Source organism: Scatophagus argus, chromosome 12 (genome assembly GCF_020382885.2).
Source record: "Scatophagus argus isolate fScaArg1 chromosome 12, fScaArg1.pri, whole genome shotgun sequence".
In the NCBI taxonomy this organism is placed as follows: Eukaryota; Metazoa; Chordata; class Actinopteri; family Scatophagidae; genus Scatophagus; species Scatophagus argus.
Window position 1 is genome coordinate 4745538 of NC_058504.1, and position 24126 is coordinate 4769663.

General features: G+C 40.7%; 1 protein-coding gene across 3 annotated transcripts; it reads right to left on the minus strand.

Annotated features, from left to right (window-relative positions):
• Positions 1 to 1217: 1217 nt before the first annotated feature.
• glrbb (glycine receptor, beta b) lies at positions 1218 to 22920 on the minus strand. Of its 3 annotated transcripts, none has more exons than XM_046406998.1 (11): positions 22748 to 22916; positions 22446 to 22576; positions 19579 to 19717; positions 17291 to 17397; positions 16124 to 16191; positions 12044 to 12270; positions 11452 to 11534; positions 9907 to 10047; positions 8003 to 8155; positions 4174 to 4466; positions 1218 to 2344 (listed from the first exon to the last, which is right to left on the minus strand). In XM_046406998.1, exons 1-11 carry the CDS (start codon positions 22804 to 22806, stop codon positions 2048 to 2050), a joined length of 1698 nt encoding a protein of 565 aa, XP_046262954.1. In that variant the 5' UTR covers positions 22807 to 22916; the 3' UTR covers positions 1218 to 2047. The 3 variants fall into 3 exon arrangements, with proteins under 3 accessions (XP_046262954.1, XP_046262955.1, XP_046262956.1); XM_046406999.1 differs by lacking the exon at positions 1218 to 2344 and adding an exon at positions 5831 to 6050 and having other exon boundaries at positions 4335 to 4466; positions 22748 to 22920; XM_046407000.1 differs by lacking the exon at positions 1218 to 2344 and adding an exon at positions 5831 to 5915 and having other exon boundaries at positions 4335 to 4466; positions 22748 to 22919.
• Positions 22921 to 24126: the final 1206 nt, after the last annotated feature.

Genomic DNA, 24126 nt, shown 5'->3' on the forward strand with positions numbered 1-24126 from the left:
GAGGTCATGTTGGATTAGAAAGCACCCTGTGTGATATAGGTTACTGCACTGTGCTACTAGCAGGGTGCTGGGGTGTGGGAGTGGAGCATGCACACACACACACACACACACACACACACACACACACACACACACACACACACACACACACAAAGATACACAGGAGTCACATCAGTGAGAAGGGCTGAATTTGATACATCTACTGTCCTGGTGCGGTGGATCGTTTCCTTGTATCACTGGTGATCCACTAAACATGAACAGACTGCTAACTGGTATAAACACTGTAACTTCTAAAGGATTGGGGCATTAATTATTTAACATAAGAATGTCTGAAAATGTCTGGTTTATGTACCAGAATGGGAAACCTTTTCAGTGCACATATCTTTATCTCAGCAAGAAGTGGAAATCATCACATTCACACACACTCTCTGGCACTGCATCCGTTTCCCTCCCAGGAGAGCGTTTTGTCCCCTTATTACATTAAACAAATACAGATCTGACCATTGGAGGGCACTGCGATGCAAAACCATTAGCATTTCAGATTCAGTCAGAGCTCCAATGAGTCTTCACGAAAATGTAATTATTTTTTTTTTTGTTCACCTTTCAAAACATATGTCTCTCTGGATGAATCATGTTTCACCTGCCATTTTAGCGGTCTAGTTTCAGTCTGACTCCCATTCTGTGTCTCAAGCAGGTGTTTGTGGTGACAGACAGAAATTCTTTCCCACGTCTGTAACCATGGCAGCCACAGAGGGAGAGAGAGAAAGTCATTTTCTGATGTTGTGTGAACCAAAAAGAGGAAAAAAAAAAATCACAGCAATGACAATTTTGCTCTCCTTCACATAAGGAATCTTCATTAACGTGACTCTGTTGTCATGACATAAGGTCAGCATCCATCTTGCTTCATTAAACCTGAGACAGAATTCATATGAAGTCTTGCGATGATAGTCAGGGGTCATCTTCAAGGCAGGTTTGCATGAATAATAGATGGCTGGTTTAGAGAGGTGAAGACGCACATGTGTTGCTGTGTGACGCGTGGGCTACATGTCGGCAGAGCAAAGGGAAGATGACACAGATCGGTACATGTACAGACATATGTGACAAAACTGCAGGGTTGAGTATCCCTAGAAAAGTACAAAAACACACTCTCACTAATTAGTGTCACACACAAAAAAACAAAACAAAACACACAGCCTTTAAGAATTCAAATATGTGTTCATCTTTAATCACAGCAAATGGTGAAAAGTCACTTGAGTGTTCATTGTTTTTTCAAACTTTGCATGTAAATTTCACAAACACATGGTCACAGCTCACTAGCGACCCATTTACACACACTAGAGGTGGGAGGTCAAACATTACATTTGTTGAAGGAGTGGCAGTGTCACATGGCCATCTGGACAGAAACATGGTGCTTAACATATCCACTTATCTTTTCAAGAGCAAATCATAAGAATAATAAAATGTAATAATATATATATGTGTATATATATATATATATATATATATATATTCTTTTAAGCAACTATATATATATATATATACACACACACACATATTTCTTCATATACATGCACATCTCTAACATGCAAGGTAATTACAATGTTACACTTTGCACTGAAGCTTAAATAAAATGCTCTGACTTATGAAACTTGGCAGGAGGCTCGCACTTGGCAGCGGCGAAAACTAAACAGCTATTTACAAATGCTCTTTTATAAATCTGTTCATCTTCTGCTTACTTGCTACACAACCATTTTTTGTGGATTTGTTTACACACCATTCATCACAACAATTACATCTGCAATCCTGTATTAGCCTCTCAAGTACCATTATCAATAAATAAAGTATTTCAGTACAAGATGCTATAATATCTATTGTCCGTAAATAAGGATTAAAGTTAAGTCATTTTAAATACACAAATTATTGTATTTGGATATTTTTATATGTAGATAAATGTAATAATAATAATAATAATAATACATAATAATTTTATTTTCCTTTCAGCAATCATTTTGTACAGCTGAGGATTAATAATACAATTTCAAGATAATCACAAGTATATGGACCAGTAAATCACATTAAAGAATAGGAAGGAAAAAGGGAAGAGGGCGCGGGCGTACAAGTCGATTCTTTTGGCAGCGGACGGGATGACTGGTTTCGGGGGAGGAGGTTTCTTGTTGTTCTTGGACTGGGATTTGCCAGCACCAGCGGCGGTCTCAATCGGCTTCCCGTAGCAGTCAAAGTTTGACAGCTCAAAGTCCCGCGGGAGCGAGCCCACGATGCTGAAGTCGTTGGTCCGCAGGTCTGATTTAGAGGTGCACACCTTCTTGCAGCGGGTCTCTGCCACCTGGGAGCAACATGTGGGAAAAACAGAACTGATTATCAAATTCTGCAGTGTTTCATTCCGAAATGCGTTTGTCTGTCTAAAGATAATATTAGGCTAAGAGTCTGCAAACGGCTGCTGGCAGCCCCTGAAGCAGTGTAACCACACCACAGTGGCATAAAACTGGGCAAGCAGGCTGGGATCACTCCGCATGCCGCGCACTCTGACTAAGGGCACTAACAAAGTACTAACAAAGTTTATTTCATCCTGCACCGTATTCGCACCTGCACCCCACTCCCACATTTGACTAAGCTAAGAAACCGTTTGATTGTGAAGCTTGGACAGAACTCATGCTGATACAACAAAACTACTGTTATTTTAAGAGAAGAAAGATATCTGGAGCCAAAATTTGATGTACTTTGTGCTCTACAATGTCACCTAATATGGTTTTCTCATCTCGCAGCCCCTTTGCTCCCCGTGGATGCTACCAGTGCTTATAAGAAACAGCAAAAGGAGTTTAATGTCCATCCATCCATCCATTTTCTATACCGCTTATCCGTCAGGGTTGCGGGGGAGCTGGAGCCTATCCCAGGCGACTACGGGCGGGTGGCGGGGTACACCCTGGACTGGTCGCTAGTCAATCGCAGGGCCAACACAAAAAGACAGACAACCACACACTCTCACCTAGGGGCAATATAGAGTAGCGAGAGGTATTGTCGGAGGAAGCCAGAGAACCCGGAGAAAACCCATGCAGGCACAGGGAGAACATGCAGACCGGGATTCGAACCTGGAACCGCTATGAGGCAACAGTGCCAACCACTGCACCACCATGCCGCCCAAGTTTAATGTCATCCCAAAAAATCCCTTTCATCAATGTCCCTGAAGGCCTGCAGGGTGAACAGGATCTAATCAGACTATGGATGCTTACTCACTGAAGTCATTAAGCTCATTAAAGCTTCATTATTTTGATTTGGTTTTGACAAGAAAACCTATTAAACCTCAATGGGATAACATAATCCTCTCAAACCAAATGTAGTCCAGACAAAAGTAGACCTGGAGGTAAATTCATTTCAATTAGGTGTACAACTGGAAGACCCATACAACATATTACATGCTCGCTGTTCAGAAGTCTAGTCAGAATTCTCAGCTGGATTTCCCATTTAAGGTCAGTGAAAAACAAACACATATAGCCTTTGGACCCACACTGATTTTTTTATGTCATTTGAATTGGTTTCGTATCACCCAAAGATGTTCAACAACAAAATAAAATTTGTGAATGGAAGAATAAAAGAGAATCTCTGAGTTTCAAGATTACGAGAACCATCTTAATGGGACCTTCTATGCCTCCTTGGTGTCAAAAGAAATGGGCTTGTCGTGTGCCGTATCTTTTTTCCCTTTAAGTGATTTCCATTACAACAGAGTTAACATGACTGCACTTTGAGTGATGCAGACACAAAGTATAACATTGCCATGAAGTCAGTATGTTGACTACACCTGAGCCCCATTGTTTGCTTGTTGAACCAAGTCATGCCACATTAGCTGCAGCTCTTTGCATATAACTGCCATAAATGCAGGCACAAAACTGGGATGATGATGACAAAGTGGGATGAAACAGAAAAGTCTTCTTTTATCTTATTACCTTGAGGATAATTTCATGAAAGTTTGCCTTTTGATCTCAAGATCTCAACTGGGCTTTTATCCTTAATGCATATTGGGAATATGGCTGGAAAGAGTAAATTCGGCTGATTTCAGTAGTATGTTTGTGATGTTGACGTTTGACTGGGTCAAGACAGTAACTCTTACTGAATGCTGACAAATGCACAAAATAAGGTTATCAAACCAGATCCACTGACATGCAAGGTGCTGACATGAAGCGGCGTCCCTCCGGTCCCGTTGATCGTGTTGTTCCTGGCAGCGGGGCTCTTTCCCGCAGCCTTCTCCTTGGATGCTATTTTGGCCTTTTCGGCCTCTATGCGCTTCGGGCTGTTGAGCATCACTTGAACCACGGCGTACTCCACCAGCGAGGCGAAACCGAACAACAGGCAAGCGATGAGCCAGATGTCGATGGCCTTGACGTAGGACACTTTGGGCAGCTCTGAAGCCAAGGAGGTGCACTCAGAGGACAGAGACAGCACCGAGAGGATGCCTAAGCAAAGAACGAAGTGACAAGTAACCTGGTCAGTCAGCACAGTGAGAGGAAGTAGGATGCAAAAAATCTAAATCTATAACTTTCCACGATTAACATATCTCTCTTCTACTCTTCCTGCAACTTCACCCTGCATTCTGTAGTTGTTTTACTCTACAGCTACTTCCGTAGTGCTTGGTATTAGTTACCTAAACAAAGTTTTGTTGTGTATGAAGTTCAAATTCAAGAAATCATTTCAGTCATTTAACAAAAAAGCAAATTTTCTCGAATGCATTTTATTTTTCTAGAAAAAATGTAGTGTCTAAAATTATGATTCCCCTTCTTGTGTAACCAGGCATTTGATGACAACTTTGAACGTGTCAGTTTTGACATTTAGTGTGATGGAAACACTTCAGCCAAAAAGGTACTGAGGGTCAACCTCGAGCTCTGGTTAATCATGTGACAGAGTGTAACATACGACACTGACATAAGGCAGTTCTTTTTTTGTAGCCAAAATGTTTCCATTGAGGGAAATGCACTTAGTTCGCTTATTGCTGAGAGAAAAAACTGATGCATTTCCTCTTCAAAGTGCAAAATACGTAGCAAGTGAATTTTCCATTGTGCACAAAAGCTGTAATAAAATGCTCACGTCCACACAGGACTTCTGAGTACATGAATGCTACTGGAAATTAAGACATCTCTGAGAGCCCAGACAGCCTCTAATGATAGTAATTCAAATTTTTTTGTTATCTCTGATAGCTAACAGGATTATAGGTTGGAGATTCCGCTGCACTGCAGCACTCTTTCAGACTACAGCTGTAGGAATTACAACAACTCTTTGGAGAGTATTATAATCACAAATGAAGGGCTTTACTCCCTTTCCTAATGATTTTTAGAGAGATAATAGATACAATGTGATGACTGATCAGTTTTGCCTCCAGGCCTCATTATGGTCACTCATCGACTGAGAGCTCATGCAGGGTTTAGGTTTCCTAATCAAACTGCTCCTTCCTCATTTGAACAAACTGTTAAAGTGAAGTATTGACCTTTAAAAGCCCACCTATTCTCCATCAGCTGAGAAAAACACGAAAGCTGACCTTACAAAAATAGCTTTGTTTACCTTTTTCCCCAATGCACACTCATGTACAAAATAAGCCTTGCCTTTGTAGAAAAAAACCTTCTGTCATGTAACAGTACAAATGTTTAATGTTACATTTGCTTACATCCACTGTGTGAGAAAAAATATGCAGTGAACACGGAAACACACAAAAATGTACAGTGGTACAATGGACACATGGATGCATATACATACATGTACGTGGACATACAATCACGCAGCACAGAGCAATAAAGGAGAGTAGTCGCACACCTGAGTGCTGACTGACCTGGACTGATCCCATTTAGAGAGAAGTCAGAGGAGGCTTCCTGCAGGAGTCGGAGTGATGATGGGATGAATGTGGTGATAAACAACTGGGGGGAGGATGGAGAAAAGGAGGCAGTGGACGACAGGAGTTGGATAACAATGGATTATCTCATCCATGCAGGCCTGCACACCCAGAGGTGCCTGTGTGATACCGTATGTGGGTGACACTGACATATCACACACTGGTTGAATTATGGGACAGGAAGGAAAAAGTGAGAAGTGAAAGTGACATTTTCCCCTGAAACACATGCTTTGCCTGAACTGTTAATACTCTACGTCAGTTCTACCATGTGCAGCGTTAGTCTGCATGTACGCGAAATACATTCATGTGTGAAAAAAGCACAGACAAATGTTAAAAACAGAGACCATGGCCACTTATTAATTTTTTCTTTTATAAATCTTTTACAGACGTGTACATACAGAAGCACATACTCAACAAAATGTATATAAACTGTAAAAGTAGCAGCAACAGCAACTAAGCACAGCAAGTGTGTAAAAAGGGTGTAAATATCCTCAGATTTTTTACTTTACATATCTTTTTTACTGGACCCACCTGCACCTTTATTTTTGCTGCACTTGTGCTTCTGTAACAATGTGAATTTCCCCAGTGCGGAACTAGTAAAGGCTATCTTATCTTTATCTCCTATAACAGTAGTAGGAAGATTTTAGAACATGAATTTTGTGTCTCTCTTTTCTCTCTCTCACACACACACACAAAAAAATACAATGTGTGTATTGTGTCTGAATCTACCATGTAGTCACATTGATTTCACATTGTCATTTGACACAATGTGTGCATAAAAATATTGATACTATCTACTTTAACTGTAATAATTTGTTTAGTTGATGGCAACCAATACATTGTTTGATGGCTTGTAAGACATGGAAATATTGGAAAATGGTGAACAAAAAAGAAGTGATGAGAAGAATATGTTTGAATGAGGTGAGGAAACTCATCACTTCATAGTTTTACTATGTGATGACCTCATACCCGCCTGTTTCACTGAGGGCTCAGTGAAATCAGGACTGTGCCAACAACCAGCACGGTAAGCAAGAGAGACCCTGGAGATTGCTCATTTGTTTCTCGAATGTGGTTTATTCGGTGCACACAAAACAAATTAGGTGCTAACAGTACTGAACCATTTTTACATCCCCTCAGGGCCAGGTTGAGTAACATAGCTGGACCGTCTTCAGGCTGGACATATTGTGAGCTTCTCTCGATTGGAAAAACAGTGCTGTTCTTCATGCTTCTCAGCACAGCCCTTGATTAATTTGGTTAATCGGGATCAGGTGTGCCTCACTGGCCCAGCTGAGTTTTTCCTGGTTTTCGCTCTCTCCTGACAATCCCTTGCTGCCCACATTGATTAACCTAAGGAGTCACCAGAAGCAGAAGTGCTTGTACTTGTTTCCTACCATTAATTAAGCCATGTCCCTAAATATTTTATGCTTGAGTAACAGAAATTTGCTAAATGTTACATTTTGGCACATATCTATGTGACTAGACAAGCATCACATCACAGTTCAACATTGAAAGTTGGCTGGTGAGAAAACTGAATCCAGTGGGGTAAAATTTTAGCTGTTCAGGTCATTTGATGTGCCTCAGAATCAAATCTATTGGCCATTAAATGAATCTTGGTCTCACCCATAACTAAAAGCTCATATAATTTTTACATAAAATAACCAGCAAGAATTGCAGTTGTTGCACTTAAAAATGTACAAGTTCACACTTATTTAAACCTGCATGTGAGACGTACCACATTAAATCCCTTGCTTACCTGCAGCACCACTGCAGTGGGTCCCCTCTGTCAATTACGGCCATGCAGTGATTTATCACATATAAAACCGCTTGTCACGGCACTATGCTTGATAGATACAGTCCTTCATGGTGTCAGAGTGATTGATGATGTATGATGGAGATGAGTGGGACCATAATGTCAGTGACTCCTAAAAACATCTAAATCCTACACAGATGGAACACAATCTCTTCCCCCATGGCTTCTCTTACCTAATTACCTCAATCGCACTCTCATCCATCCCTGTTTTTGATCTGATTAACAGCACAAGGAATATTCACCGATCGTGTGTATTGGTTAATGTCAACGGAAGACGCTGGAATTGATCAAATAATCCATACCCAAAGGAACCCTGGCGGCACTTGCATCAGGGTTGATCCAGAAGGACAGCCAGGAGAGGACTACGATGAGCAGCGTTGGGGCGTAAACACCCATCATGTAGAAGCCAACCTGTCGCCTTAGGGTGAAGATAACCTCTACACAAGTGTAGTACCCTACGAGAGGAAGGAGACAAAAGTCAAATATAATTATTAACTTCAGACACACTGTTTAGCATAAAGCATATGGGATACTGTCATTATACACAAGGTAATTGTGCTGCAATTCAGAATTGAGAGCAAGAAGTGAAACCAGATACAAACATACAAAGTTCAACTCCCTTTAAATTAGCTGAATACAATGTATTAATGTTCATATTGACTTTTACTGTTCTTTTCACCAAGCGGGAGGTATCATCCCTGACTCAAGATCAGGAAGACTCTGCTGCTTGTAACTGCAATTATAAGACATGAACACAGCATACGACCATCTTTGTCAGTTTAAATATGTTGCCCCATTCTTATTCAGTTCAGAAATGTGAACTTAGGAGGATCAAACCCCTGGGTTGAAACAGAGCAGGTGAGAGAAATCTTAGACATGGCCTCTTAAACTTACAAACGAACATGTGATTTGTGTCCGTTGGTGCAAGTACAAAGCAAAGCACAGTCGTGTACACAATTAGTGACAGAGAAAGCACTAGAGAAGAAAAAAGACATTGGGCCTCGGGACTTTAATATCACTTCAGCTAGCTTTGTTAAAACTAAGACCTGTTCAAGCACTCCCTGGGTTGTGCTCTTTGGGGCAGAATAGCACTGCTTCCCATTGCTAGCAGGAATACTATATTGGAGATATAAACCTTTCCTCTGCCAGAGTTTCTATTTCAGTGGATAGAAACATGTTCCTGTTTTCAGGAGATTATTAGTTATTACAGGGCTGCATTTATTTCCATTCATAAATGATCAATTGAACAAATCTACCTCTACCGCAAATGTGGTCTTCTTTAGTTTGGGTTAAACCAGCATGAGGGATAAGCATCAGTACACATCGGACCTCCTGCAGCCGTGTTGTGTTTCTGGTCGGTAGGTCCAATGGGATGGTAGAGTGGATGGGCTGAAGTAATATTTAACTAGCCTGGGGATCTCTGTGTGAGCTTTATACAGCATATAAGGGCTGCCTGTGTCGCAGAGCAGGCGCAAACCAGTTGAACACAGAGGTGATCTTTGTGTCTGACCATGTTGCCATGGCGACCTGTGAAAAGGCTGACTCATTTCCAGCAATGCACCTCCCAAGTGTGAGAGCACTCAGGTCATACCAGCTCTGTTGGCTGATAGATTTTCCATTTTGCTGCAAATGTCGTTTCCTACTCACATTGGTCTGTGGCACAGCACCAGGTGTACTTTTCTGTAGTTTTTCTTCTATTTTATTATAAGACTATCCCTTTAAACCATGCAAACTTCCTGGGTAAAGATCAGCGTGAAATTGTCCTACATTAGTTCGAGCATGTTAGAGCTCTTCCTCCCTACTTCCAACCAAAACATCTTGGAAATATCTGTGCAACTATGCACAAACGTTAAGTTTAACAATCCAAGTCAGATTTTACAGGCAAAGAGTGATCTGTGTTTCCTGACAGTCCAGAAATAATACACACTAGAGAAGTAACAAAATGATTGAAATGGACAGGTGGATATATGTGGCAATTTTACTGAAAACTGTGGTGCTAACCATGATACATAACAATGCACCAACAGATTATGGCTTTGCAAATGTTTTATGTGGAAAGAAATGAATGTCAGTCACTTAAAGATAACAATACATTTTGGTGAGTATCAACCTTATTATCAAGTCAGTTGGACACCAATAAGCACCGCAACTTGCTATTTCAAAAATGCTTCTGTCAAAAAAGATGACAAGGAGAGTTGGACAGTACCTGTGCCTGCATAATATTTGGTGCAGTTCCCATAATCAATATCTTCTTGTCTGATATCAAACTGTGGCAGAGCAATGGCGTCCATTTGCACCGGGTCTCCTGTCTGCCACATGAACTGCAGGTCGTCTGTGGTGTAGCCAACTGGATGAAAGAGGTACAACGGCACACAAAGAGTGACACACTCCAACATACAAATGCAAGAAAACTTTATATACAGTTCATATCAGTGTGTCCATTGAGTGTATATAAAGATGGATGACATGAGAGCTCCTGAAATATAAAGCCCGAACATCTCGATCACCCTCTGGTCACTGGCAGAACGGTCCCCAGTCCAACAAACCCCTTGCCCTTCATGTTAGCAGAATGGACATGAGCTAAAAACTCAAAGTACACGACAAATAAATTTTTCCCAAAGATGGCTTCTGTCATGTTTGGCAGCTCTTATCACACTCATGTATGATCAACTGTTCATTTTTAATTTCATTTTTTAAGTTGGGTTTTAATTGGTTATTTGATGTTAGAAAAAGGGGTGAAATGTCACAACAGACAGCTGAGCGCTGCTCCTGATTGGATCAGGCAGGTGTACAGGTACTGTGACTACTGCACAGGCTCTGGCTCCTAATGATATCATCAAAACAAGATGGCAGTGCTCATATTTGGGATACGTTGGCCTCATTTTTGTATAGGGAGAGGAAGTGGAGACACGTTTTCCACCATGTCAATGGTGTGTCCTTAAGTATGCATATACAGTACTGTATATACACAATATGTACCTGCATGTTAAGGACACTCACAAACAGAAACACACAATCAAAGTGCAGAAATATAAGATAAATGCACACAGACTGGCAGAGTCTCAGCTGTCAGGTTTGGCACTGGAGGAAAATGGCTTCAAGTTATTTTGCTTATCCACATCTGAACTGCTCATAAACAAGACGCTGCAACCGCAGTCGAGCTCAATTAGCTGAGAGACCTTCATAACAACCTTAAAATATGATGATTTATTCCACTTCTCTAAGAGTTCACCACTGAAACTGGCTTCTAAACACAAAAAAGCAAAAAGCTCATTTACCACAACACAAATGTTTTAGGAAAACAACAAATATATTTCCAGCTCATAAATACTCTATCTCCTAAATACCACTGAGCAGATGTGTCCAACTGCCCTTTTGTAGTCAAAAGAAGTCAACCTGTTTAGTAAACACACTGTTAATTGTTTAGTATTATTAAAAGGAATGAGGTCTTAAGGGAAATAAGAGAAAATGTTGTTTCTTCTCTGCGTGTCTGGTTCTGTGTAGCAGGCTGCTGTCTGGCTCTCTGATATTCCTGCTTTATGAAATATTTGTATCAAAATAAGGTCCCCATCTATGTAAACAGATATCTCATGGTATTCTGTTGAATTAATGCAAAACTACGTACACACACACACAGTGATTTACAGAACAGATCCTTATGTCTGCCACAGCAAACAAACAACAAAATCACTTTAATTTGAGCTGGAACCGATGAGGTGGTTGAAGGTGAAACTATTTCAGAAAAACTCACAGCTTTCGAGTTGCATTTTACACCTCTGTGTGTCCATAGGGAATAACGTCAGATCCAGCGGACAAGAAAGGGTGATGGACAATCTGGAAGAGGACGGAGAAACAAAATATGTTACACTCAAAATTACAAGCAAATTCACAAGGATTTGCTTGTAAGGACAACTGAAATCCAGCAGAGCATAGCTTTAGCCCCCAAAAACGTACTGATGGGCCCTTGAAGAGCAAATGTTTTTCCACCAAATGCTCTGCATATCAACAGTTTTATTATCTTTTGAGATTTTACTCTTGCAATCTGCAGCTTTAATCATTCTTGAGGCAGATAGAAAAAAGAAAACTTAGGAAATCTAAAATGCAGATTTCTTGCAGTTTATTTTGTTATGCACTTCATGCAGAGTGTGGAGGAAGTGATGTGACTTTTCAGTGTGACAGTTACTTAACTGCTTCAACATATTTAATTAGGCTTTTAATTTATTGTGATATTTAAACATTATAAAGCTGGAAAAAGGACTGGTTTCATCTTTGGATGACGTGTACATTTAGTATTAGCTGCAATTTCTCAGTCACTTCATCCAAAAGTGAATAAAATGCATCACCTCATGCTGATGAGGACATCTCCATTACGGAAAATGAAGAGCAGGATGTTCTCCTGGGTGACGTCGTGAAAGTTGGCGCTCTTCTCGTTAGCAAAGAACAGGTCGGGTTTCCAGAGACATTTGAACATCTTGGGATCAACAGTGAGAGAATCAGACTTGAAGTCCTGCGGTAGCTTCAACCTGGGGTCGTTCCAGCGCTGCCGCAGGAAGATGTTGACTCTGTAATCCTGGTTGGAGCGCAGACAGAGAAGCACAAACATGGTTTATGTCTGTATCACGTTAGTATTACCGGACAAAAGTTGGGTGTTTTCAAAGGAATTAATGACCAAGAGGGAAAATCTCTGAATGGGATTTGATTAATGCTTATTTTTATTTCTATTTTCCAAGAAGCTTTGGATGGGAAAGAGATCCAGATGGACAGCAAATTGGACATTCAATGTCCGCTGGGTTCTGATCAAGCTTCCTTTTACAAAACATCAAAAAAAAATCAAAAAATCTAAATAAGGCAATAAAAGCACTTTTACCCCTCTGAAATGCATTATTGATGCTTCTCTGATGCTAATGAAAACTAAAGTGAAAGTAAAGGAAAAGTAGAAGTACAAAAGTGGACATTTTCCTGCTAGCTATCACCTTTCCTACACTGCTTTTGAACGCAACAATACCTTTTTAGGCCATACAGAGCTTCCTCCTTATTGACAGGTTACATTCAAGTATTTATTTAACTAGCTGGAGCAGCATTTTCTCACAGCATACATTTCAGCAACTTCAACTGACCATTTCAATACATCGAGTGACATTTCACAGCTGCTTTGAAATCAGTCAGCGCACTGAAAACTCAAAAAACGTGATACAGCGAATACCTCATTAGAGAGCTTATTAGTGAAATGTCCTTATTGTTCCTGTTGGGAAAATGACACTCAGTGAGGGATGTTTGTGTGTGTGTGTGTGTGTCTGCTTTGATGGTGTGCCTCTAGCTGTTCTGGGACCAGGTGTTAGGAAAGACTATTAATGCTGAGTGTGAAGATGGACGACATGTCAAATAAAGGTGCCAAAATACCAGCTGTATGCGTCTGCATGGGGGTGTGTGTGTGTGTGTGTGCTCCTGGGTACGAAAGTGACTTCCACCTTCCATCCCTTCACTGTTCACACTTTATATCATATTCATTGTTCTTTTTTTGACACAGTATATCATGTACAGTTTAATCCGCTAAAAGCCTGTCCAGAGTTTTCAGATTACTAAATGGTGCAGATTTGTGTTACAGAACCAACAGCTATCTCAGGTGAATGAAAATGTGATATTAATTTGGCAGTTGGTGATCTTTGAAAATAACAGTAAACCTAATGGTTCAAATTATTGGTAGTCAGTATTCAGTTGGAACTGTTCTGTCATGGATGAGTTTGGGTCACCTAATCTGCACTTCCAGGTTAGACAGGTTCGACAGGTTCAGCCAATATGACAGAAATCATCAAAACCTTTTCTTCAAATTCAGTGATCCTCTTCCTTAATTAATCTTCTTCAGCCCCTGTGAGACACAACAAACTTCCTCCATTGCATCCTATTAGGAATGGATTGAATCTCTGATGACGGGGGAGATCTGATGCTCATATCCACATACGTACACATTTCAGTGTATTCTATAATAAGTTAGACTCGACACAGTGCAAAGATTGAGTACAGAACTCTCATGTAAAACTAAATATCATATTGTATACATCCAGAATAAACACAGAGATCATTTTCCTGACAAAAATGCAGATAATAAAACAATAAACAAAGTATGATTGATTTGTATAATTTGTTGTGGTACACACTGATGCAAAAATGTTTATGAGGATACAAAAAAAAAAAAAACACATGAAGGTTTTCATCCTATATTCTATAAATTGTTCCATGCCCTATTTCAAAACCTCAGACAAAACCATCTTGGGATAGGTTATAAAATCAGCAGTAGTCCAGAATGTGCTTTATTTTCCTGCCAGTACACACTTTTAGGAGGGAAAGCAGTGGTCAAACTGTTGATATCTCATTCTGGAAAGCCAGCTGTCATTTCTAAACAGCCTAATTTTGCACTCCCCTGTCTAACCAGTCCTCAAGCGACAGCACACATAGGAGCTGCTTGCTCTTCTCAGGCCAATTCCCACACATTCACCTTTCTTTAAACCAGACAAGGCAATAAATCTTCCCTCTCGCTCACTATCAAGCTGCCAGGATGCTGGCACAGTGCATTTGATTCCAGAGAAATTTAATGCAATCACTCGCAGGAAAACTCCACCTGAGAGGATGTTGAAAAGAAAAAAAAAGCACATTTTATTTCCTCTCGTAACATCAAATCAGTCATCCCCTCCTGATGAAGATGATCATAAAGTAAAAATAGATGTGTTAACTACAGCAGATGTGGGGTGCTGTTTAGCTGAGGGAGGTGTAAATGACGAGAGAGTTTCCTGAGATCAAATACCACACGAAGTGATAAATTGAGGGGGAGAGGTGACCTGCTGTCTCTTCTGTCTCCTCCCAGATTCATTTTGAACATTCCTCACTTTTATTGTCTTTCTGTCTTTCGTTGGGCATCCAGGAGGAAGACAGAAGCTCCCATTTGGGAGTCTTTCATCTCCCTTTTTCTGTCTCCGTCTTGGCTCTTACGTGTTCTTTCTCCTTCCGTCTCCTGGCTCTTTCTTCCACTTCATCCCTCTCATGTTCTCTTCACTTATTTTTTGCTTTATCCCTTCTACTGTACCTCATTTCCTCACCCTTCTTCTGTCTTCTTCGCCCTCCTCTGTCGTTCCTCGTCCTTGTCTCTGGTTTTCTCTTCCTTCTCTCTTTCTCTTTTTCACTGCCCGATTTCTTTATGTTTACTGCCCAAGCCTCTATCTCATTTTCCTTTCGCCTTATTCTTATCGTATCTATCTTCCAACATCCTTTCACTTGTTCACTTTTAAGGATTTTCTTTCAACATGTATGACTCCAGCTGGGTTGTAACTGGTGCTGGTGTGAAGCTTGTCTCCACTGGAAGATTTTATAAGTGAACACACTCTACTGATCTGCAGCCAAAAGAAATATTTCCAGTAGATATTCATGCAGCTCCAGTTCCATGATAGAGGATCTGAGTCTTTGTTCAGAGTGTCACTCCTCATGAGATGGAGTATGACAACATTTATCACTGAGACAGTGTCCAGACCTGCAACGGGATTCTGGGAACAAAAGTCAAACATCTCCTGCTAAAACTGCATTATTCATACAATATTATTCATGGCAGGTTTGGAAGCAAAAAGGCACATGTTTGCCTGCTAAACTTGTCAAAAATGTTTTCCTTGACCAAACAGTGCCAGCATATTCACATCGTGAATGACATGGAATTTGTTAGCATCACAGTGTTTGACAGCAGACTGACAGCTTTTACAAACAGCAGATTTTTGGCTTCATTTCAGATGTTAGTTCAGCTATTTTTGTCAGACAAAATGATGTTTTATCAGATTTGGCTTGATGATCTGGCTTTTACTTTCAGGTCCACTGAGCGCCTGCATGATTTGTGGGAATCAACATGTTGAGATCTTGTTTTACAACTAAAACTGCACTGCAAAGAGGAGTTCAGGAGATAGAATCGAGTCAAGCTGTGGACCCTGTCGCTCTGCACTGCATTCATTTCAATTCCCTCGTCACACGATTTAATATATTTAGAGAGAGAGAGACACACTTAATGTTAACTGGCTCCTCCCAGAAGCTTTAAATTAAATGCACCAGTAGGCTGGCCTTATTAGAAACCTTGAAGAATGTTCCCTTGTTGTTCCCCTATTGGGATCAAGAGTCAACCCAGCACCGTCCTTGAATTTAATCTGTTCAATAGCATTCAGACAACATTCTTTTATCAGCAATTAAGCCATCAGATAAATGAGGCATGAAAACCCCAGTCTTCATAATGATTCACTGCTAAATGGTCATTTAGCATCAAGAACACATGCTTATGCATTTCTCCTAAAACTTTCAAGCAAAGCAGTTTTCTGCTCTGATCCACGGCTTCTGATTAGTACGAGTATTGATTATCAATACTGTGAGGATGATGTGGGACCGAAGGGAATTCTTACCATGGTCGTTTCTTGGATGGAGCCAAAACTGTTAATGAAAATGTTCACTCTGTCTTCCACAGGAATTCCTGGATTGAGGAAGAGGAAAGAAAGAAGAGGTTGTAGTAGTAGTTGAGTCTGTTGTGTTTTACAGCTGCTTTGCAACAACACTGAGGTACCTGTGTGCTTACAGACGACAGTAAGTGAGTATCAATATGCTTTGTAAAACCTTCAAAGTCTTTATTTTTACATATTGTACCCTGTGATTAAACTGTGTTACTTACCATGATTTGTGAAAGACTTTATCAACAGTGCAGAGTAATAAAAATGCTCTCATCCCCTCTGCTAAGCTGTAAACATGGAATCTCTCTCCTTTCTGCCTTTTGCAAAACTAATAAAATCCTTGATGAATGCAGACTGCTCACCCTGCTTTGAATAAATGATTTCCTCTATGGAGTTTATTGGAGGCTCAGAAGTTGCACAGGGCAAAGTCTGTCACAAAATTAATGCACATGCTATGGAGGTGGCATAAAGCTCACATCTTCCAACACAACCAAGGAAACTAATCAGTATTCAAGAAACACTTCTGTTGTCGGCCTAAAATTCCCAATATGGTCTATAAAAGCAGCTCACCATTTTATAAGCCTGGGCAAAGTCATGCACAAGGCGCAGTTTAGGATGTAATTTGGGAGTTTATGACACGGATGTTAATAGATGGGGAGCTTTCAGCCCACCCTGAAATCAAGAGCAGATGTTTGGACTAGTCGCAGCCAGTCGGAGAGAGGGGGTTTATTCTGCTCACAACACATCAAACACTGAGCCCTGAATACACATCCCGCTGCCAAGGGCCAGAGGATGGAAACTAACTGAGGATCTACCTGAAGACTGGTAAGACCATCAGTCAGCCGCAGAGGTCGCCAGTCACTTCTTTGTTATTTTTACAGCTGTTTCTGTGAGACTGAAGTCCCGTACTCCCTACTGCGGGACATTTGCCCTACACTGTAAACACTACAAAGACGGATTGAAAGTGGACATTAAAAAAAATACTGTGGCAAATTTTAGAGGCAGAAATAACAGTAGAGCTTGACCAGAAAGAAAACCATAATACACACAATCGGTAACAAATACACTGAAGCAAAAATGTAGATTCAAAAGGACAAAGACAGATGAAGTGGAACAGAGACTTGCCTTTGAAGTTGGGCCTTATTCTGGGATCATAGCTGATCAGTAACCTGTTCAAGATGTTACTGGTTGAATTTGCAGGGACTCTGGCCAAATCCTCAGATGACAGCTGTCTGCAAATAAAAAGACAGAGAGGGAACTGTGGGCATGATTACATTAGCAGGTCAAATTCCTGGCAGATGCACCCACTTCTACACTGTATACTTTTAAAATAAAATATCACCTGAGTGTGCTATCACTTAGTGATTAGCTTTGCATTTAAAATAAGCTGACACATTCCTTAAGCAGCTAAGGGATATTTTTACAATTATGAAACACCTTTTAACAAAAAATTGTGCAAATGTTCTTAAGCATCATATTTCTCACAAAACTACAGTAAGAAGGTATGTGCCATGCTCGTAAGGTGTAACCGTGCTTTGAGCGTCAGTATGCTAACACGCTCACAGTGACAAAGCCAACATGCTGATGTTTAGAAGGTATTTACTGTGTTTACCATCCTAGTGTGTTTATCACGCTAACATGCATGATACTTAGCGCTACACACAGTACAGCTGAAGACAGATTGCCTCAGGAAAGCTGAAGATACAGTCAAATGTATGATACAATCCACTAACACCATTATTTCAAGAATTATTTGTCACAATAACAGTAAATATTTATGCTGTGTAAATTCACTTTTTAATTAAACTTAAAGTGATATTTTTTTCCATTTTGAAGCATCCTACAAAACAGCAAAAAACATCTGTCTACTGAAAATTACCACCATAACATTAAGTGGTGACTTTCAAAGACATTCAGACGAACATCATTTGTTTTTTGAGGTCGGCTGATGAAGCCAAAAAACAATGGGACAAAGAGGGAAAGGGGAGAACAGGATCTGGCAGGAGAGAAAGGAGAAAAAGTAAGCCTCCTTGTGGGTGGCAATGAATTCTCCTGCCAAAGAATTTCCCCTTCTCAAAGCACTTTACATATCATTATGTAAACCTTATCATGCACTGAGGATGAGTTCAAGTGCTCCACCGTGTGTATACGGTCTGTGGTTTCTCTGATCAAAGTGAAACACATAATTCCCATCCACTAAACCTCTTTTTTTCTATTTTAACAGACCCTTCTGACAACCTCAAACACAACAGCTAAACTGCAACCAAGTGGTTCCCTTGATCCACAAAGGCATCCGTAGCATGAAACACGAAATATGTCATTCAGCTTAGACTTGCCAATACTGGGTCTACATCAAACGCATTCTCCCTCGTTTCAGGAAGTTTCATTGTCGAGCCATTTGTTACCATTTAAGGACAAAGAGAGTGAAGCGTGCCTCTGCACAGAGACAATGGATAGTCCAAAACCATGTGAGGACATGCTGGTGTTCATTCACTTATGAAACATATACAGAACTTATTTCAAACTTCCTTACACAGCTGCACGTTACCAGACAGCTGAACACAGCTGGACAAGGGTAAATAAGCAATGGTCAAGGTAACATCAGCCTTGTACAAGAAGCTCAGACTTTTTTTTCAAACACGTGTCAATGCAAGACTTCAGTTTTGCTTTTACCACCACATGCTTTTGATGGATTTGGGGATGATTTCCAGAACGTCCATTGTTCCTAACCGCCTGGGTTACAGCCTCATATCTCTCCTTTCATATCTGCTTTGGGGGGGGGGGGGTATTTGACAGTTTTTAGATTGTGATCAATCTTTAAGGGTCTGCTATCTACTTTTCAGGGTGAATTGTAACGACTGTGATATTTATTATCCTCTTAATTCTATTTCCAAGTACCTTCTGTTACTTCAGTGGGCCACTCAGGTATGTGCACCAGCCACCAAAACATGTATGATGATTCATTTTAACATTTTTTATGTTTACTTTTTTATCTGTCTGAGAGAACAAAGCCAATCCAAGATTTTGTGATAGGCCAGTGTGTTTTTTTTTTTTCATGTCCGAGCGATACAGAGCGATACAGATGTCATTTGGGACCGTGTTTGGTTCGACTTTTTCAATGAGCTAAGCAATTAAGAACAAGCAGATCACCTACTGTTGTGAAAACAGTATTGTGAATGACAAAATCCAAAACGCAACATGTGAAGCGAAGGGACTGTGGACTGTGAGTCCAGGTAATAAATATAGATTTATTTTTAAAGAAATGAATTAGTTGCACATTCTTTTGAGCAGATAGCCACCTAAAAACCGTAACGACAAATCCACTCATGGCATTATCAAGTTTTCATAGAATCCACATTATGTTGTCCTTTGCACCAGACATCAGCCTGCGGTGTTGTTTCTTCTGTACTTACGATGGACAGTAAACCTGCTTTCCTTTTTTCTTTCCCTTCTTTGTCCCCTTTTCTTTGGCAGATCCTCCCTCTAGACAAAGAGAGAGCACCAGAAGGAAGATGGTGAGCTTCTTAATGCCCATTCTTCTGTGAGTTGAGCCTATGAGGGAACAAACAAACAGTTTCAACATAGAGATGACGTGCAATTCAATACCCCAAAGTTAAGCGATTTCTCGACACATTCAGCAAACCTCAGCATTCATTTAGCACACAAGGACAGAAGACACTCGTACAGGAGTACAAAGCTTTGCAGTGTTTTATCTGTCGCTTCAACACTGTGACTTTGCCCCCCTTGTGCTCCTGCCATAATGCATCCTCATTTACTCAGGATGCATGTCACATACAGCAAATGTCTGAATATAAATTAATCAATTTGACATGGTTAAATTAAGTAGCGCAAGTTCAAGCATAAATCCCATCAGCAGAGTAATGCACCTGAATAACGATGGTCACTCAGGACTCGTCGGGTGAATGTGACCTCTACACGAAGGCTGAAATAAATGTTACCTGAAATATGCTCTACTTCAGTCTAGCACCCACAGACAAGCAGCGTCTAGATTCTCTTTTTTACAGCCACAGTAGTTTATCGTGATCTTTATAAACTATTTCATTTGATCTATGCCAGCTGTGGTGTTATAGTTCAATCCTTTCATTCACCAAAAATACTTAAATGTCAGAGATAATATGGTCCAGTGCGTTTACCATAAATCTCTTTGTTAGAAAATCCAAAGCCGATTCTAACAGTACACAACCATACTTACACAAATGCATACTTCTGTGCAAAGGCCGTGCATTTTTGCTCACTTCAGGAGCCATTAATCAGCTAGCAGCCATAGTACCTGTGGGATTCATTCCCCCGATAGAAAAGCAGTGCCCTTTCTTTGCATAGGGACATCGAGAGACACCCCAACACCCCACCCCCACCCTTCCCTGCCAGCAAGCGTGTATATTAACTGAAGCAGTTTATTGTCTAGACGGAGACACACTCTCACTTTCTCACTGCCTTGGCCCAGCAAGTCTCTGACTGCTTCTCGCCTGCAGATTGATCGTCATCTTCGCCAGTGGAAATCGTTTCCAGTGCTCCACTCAGCCCCTTTTGTCTCCACGCAAACACCTTGGTCTCGCTCCAAACTAAGTCAACATTGTTTTATGAACTTGGAGGATTCCTGCATAATGGGAGAATGGCTGGCTCCTCGTTGTGGGAGAGAAAATGTCCAACATGCATCAACAGCACTGACCCACACATATGGAATGGAAGCAGCTGGAGTGATCTGGAATGTTTAACTTGGCAACCAACCACATCTTCTCGAAGCAATTTTTTGTGGGACCTACAATTCCTACAGTATATCCCCCTCTTCCTTATAGCAATTCTCTCATCTCTGACCGTGTAATCCAGCCAGCAGGATGACAGAGCACAGCATGGATCCATAACTATCATGCATGCCACTGAACAGATTGAGTTTACAGCAAAATAATACAAACGCTTCATATTGTCATTCATTGTCTGACTGTGCGGCTTGAAAATAAGCAAATTGTGGCTACATTTCCTAACCGCTTTGGCTCTCATGCCTTAACAGGTAAGCAATGTCCCGTCTCTTTTTGAACCCTAACGAGGCAAAACTTCACAAGAAAAGGAAAAGGAGACACGTGTTCAAAATAAACAGAATTTTGGGCAGCAAAAACGTATCGTGTTGTGATATGATAATATGAACAACTGAGTTCAATGTTTTTTTTCATTTAAAAAATATTAAAAGTCGAGTTCATTACATGAGTTGCACAACTTCTCTCCAACATCCTATGATTTACGACCCAAAGTTTACCCTTAATCAGGCTACGACAGCTGTTTTTGTTTAATTTTGTTGATCTTGTGTTGATGCTCACACCAGTCTGCACCTCGTGTGTGTACTCAAAATTGTACAAATTTTAGGAGACAACCAGGACATTATGCAGACGTGGGCTAAACTGTTCAGAGAAATGTGGGTTCAGCTGAGAGCGAGTCTCTAAATTGACCTTGGCACTGTCTGAGTCAACTCTGTGCCACCACTGTAGAACACTGGCCTCGCTGTGTTTTACTACTGGCAAAGTTGAAGCTGCACAGGCTTTGTCATGCAATGGCTGACAGTGACTCAAGCAGTCGTATATGATCTGCCTCACAGGTCCAAGGTCAGTAAACATGTTCTGCTGTGCCCTCACAACTTCCTCAGGCTGTGCTTTTATAGATTCTGCTTTGTAAACATGCTGTTCTAGAAGAAACAATTCATGTAAAAGGGTGTGAATATATAACTAAATAAGTGCTCATTATTTATGAGCTATTATGTCAGTGGTAATACAATGAAGCTATGCCATTTGTTGTAAATCATGTTTAATACTCATTGTTTTGTTTAAATAGTATAGCACACTTAACTACACGCTGTCATCATCTGAACATAATATCCTTGAACCTACCTGGAAAGGCCTGTGCCATCATTACCAAAACGCTTAATTTCAACTTTCACTGAAAAGACCTTGCTTTGATTGCATATGCAACCAACAAAACAACCGAAGACTACAGGGGAACTCACAACCTGTGGCTGCTTGTTACAGGAGGAAAGTGGACTGCAAGTAACGGAGGCTGAAATTTACCCAAACCCTGAGCATGAGAGGAACAGAGGGGCTGGAGAGTAAACAACACAGCGAACAGCGACCACCATGACGGGGTGGGGGGGTGTGCAGAGAGAGGACGCCGATACATGAACGCGATCATGCCATTTCACTTCACGCAAGCGCACGATCCAAACAAATAACACCGAAGTCGTTCAGCACAAAACAAGCCACGCGTTTCCACTTACCGTTTGGCGCTGGCACCTGCCAATTCCTCAGAAAACTAGACCCAGTAAAGCTGACTGTGCAAGTGTTCGTTATCAGAGCCTTCCAGACCAGTCGCTGTCTGTGTTTTCCATTCTGTTCTCCGCTCTGCCCACTGAAACAATTTGTTGAATGGGTTTCGGGGGGAAAAAAGTTACATCTCGGCAAACTGCTTCTTTAAAATTTTTGTTACCGTGCCCGGTTTGTTGTTATTTTGGAATCAATGTGTTTGGCTGCTGCCCTTTCGCCTCAGCTCGGGATGCCCAAGATGGAGGCTTGCGTGTACCTGTCATGCAACATGCGCAGTAGCGGCTGCACGGAGCCGGAGAGCATCAGTCCTCCCATCAGCACCACGGACAGTCGCTCCCCGCCTCCACATCCACAGCCGCCGCTGCACGCTGAAACGTGACGTGAAGGGAGTGGAAAGAAATGCTGTCGTTCACGTGATGGGCGCAAACGTCTCACTATTTATGGCTGTGCCTGTGTGGTATTTAGTGGCCGATGGGCGTGAACGTTGAGGGCTGTAATATATAGATGATAAAGCAGAGACCGTATGAGTTCAAACTGGATACAATACAGCTGAGGCTCAGTGGTAGACCTGTTCATAGACCAGACTAGGATTTACATGCACTCATTTCTGGTCTTTTTTTTAATGTCTAAATGTGAATGTGAATGAGCAAATGACAAAAAGGAAGCTTTATTTATTGACCATATATCAAAGCATATTTACACATCTGTTCAGAAATGAAATAATAGACCTATTTTACCGATTTACAAAAACTGTTTAAAAAAATCACTCAATAGAAAATAAAACATTAAACTATCTCTCGACTTCAAGTGTTCTTACAAAATAAAGTTGGCCATCAATGATTCCAGGACAGCTGGGAGGAGGATAATGTGATGTGACTGAAAATCTGGGGCTTGTTGTGTGGAAACTATTTTCTGCTGTTTCCTCAGCTGCTGTTGCCAAGGCCAGTAACCTAACTGTTAGCTGTCTCTGTCTGTTAAAATGCATTTGCATCAGTTTGGGAGTAACAGCAGGTTGCAATGTGTGTCCAATGCTGGTGGTGAAAGACCCATTTTGGTTTGTGAATGAACTGAAGAACAGTCAACAAAGCGACTGATGACTGAATGAAAGCTTTATATATATATTTTTTTTAAATATATAAACAAAAAAACTTTGTTAAAGGAAATAACAGGAGTTACAAACTTATCAAATATTTTTGTAAAAACAACACTGATTTTATATTTCATGGATGGAAGCTCAGATATGATGTCAGCAAAGGGTGACATGATGGCTTTCTCTCTGAAAACACGGTGTCGAAGAAATCTTTAAAAATTAGTTTACGTAGATTACCTACCTAAAGGTGCAGCAGCAAGGCATTGGATATGCTGTAACACGGTAAAGTAAAATTTAGAGGAATCAAATTATTAACAAATGCATGTAAAGTCAATTATTAGCATATAACATCTATTGGCTACTTAATATGAGTATTTTAATAAGCTGATTTTTTTTAGGTTTTTACTTTAAAAAAATCATACTTGAATGGTTCAGTATCCAAATTCATCCATCCAAGCATCCATCTCCTTCCACTCATCTGGGAAATTGGCAAAGTTTTTCAAATGTGTTTTGGTGCTTTGAGCAGCACAAGTGAAGAGCCATCT

Bases quoted from the DNA above. Each gene is read 5' to 3' on its own strand.
- glrbb (XM_046406998.1), bottom strand. From the start codon at position 22,806: ATGGGAGGACTGATGCTCTCCGGCTCCGTGCAGCCGCTACTGCGCATG. The intron at 19,718-22,445 runs GTAAGTGGAAAC...GTTCCCTCATAG, and splicing joins GCAGGTGCCAGCGCCAAACG to GCTCAACTCACAGAAGAATG. The intron at 8,156-9,906 runs GTACTGTCCAAC...TTCCTCTCGTAG, and splicing joins CAAATATTATGCAGGCACAG to GGTACTACACTTGTGTAGAG.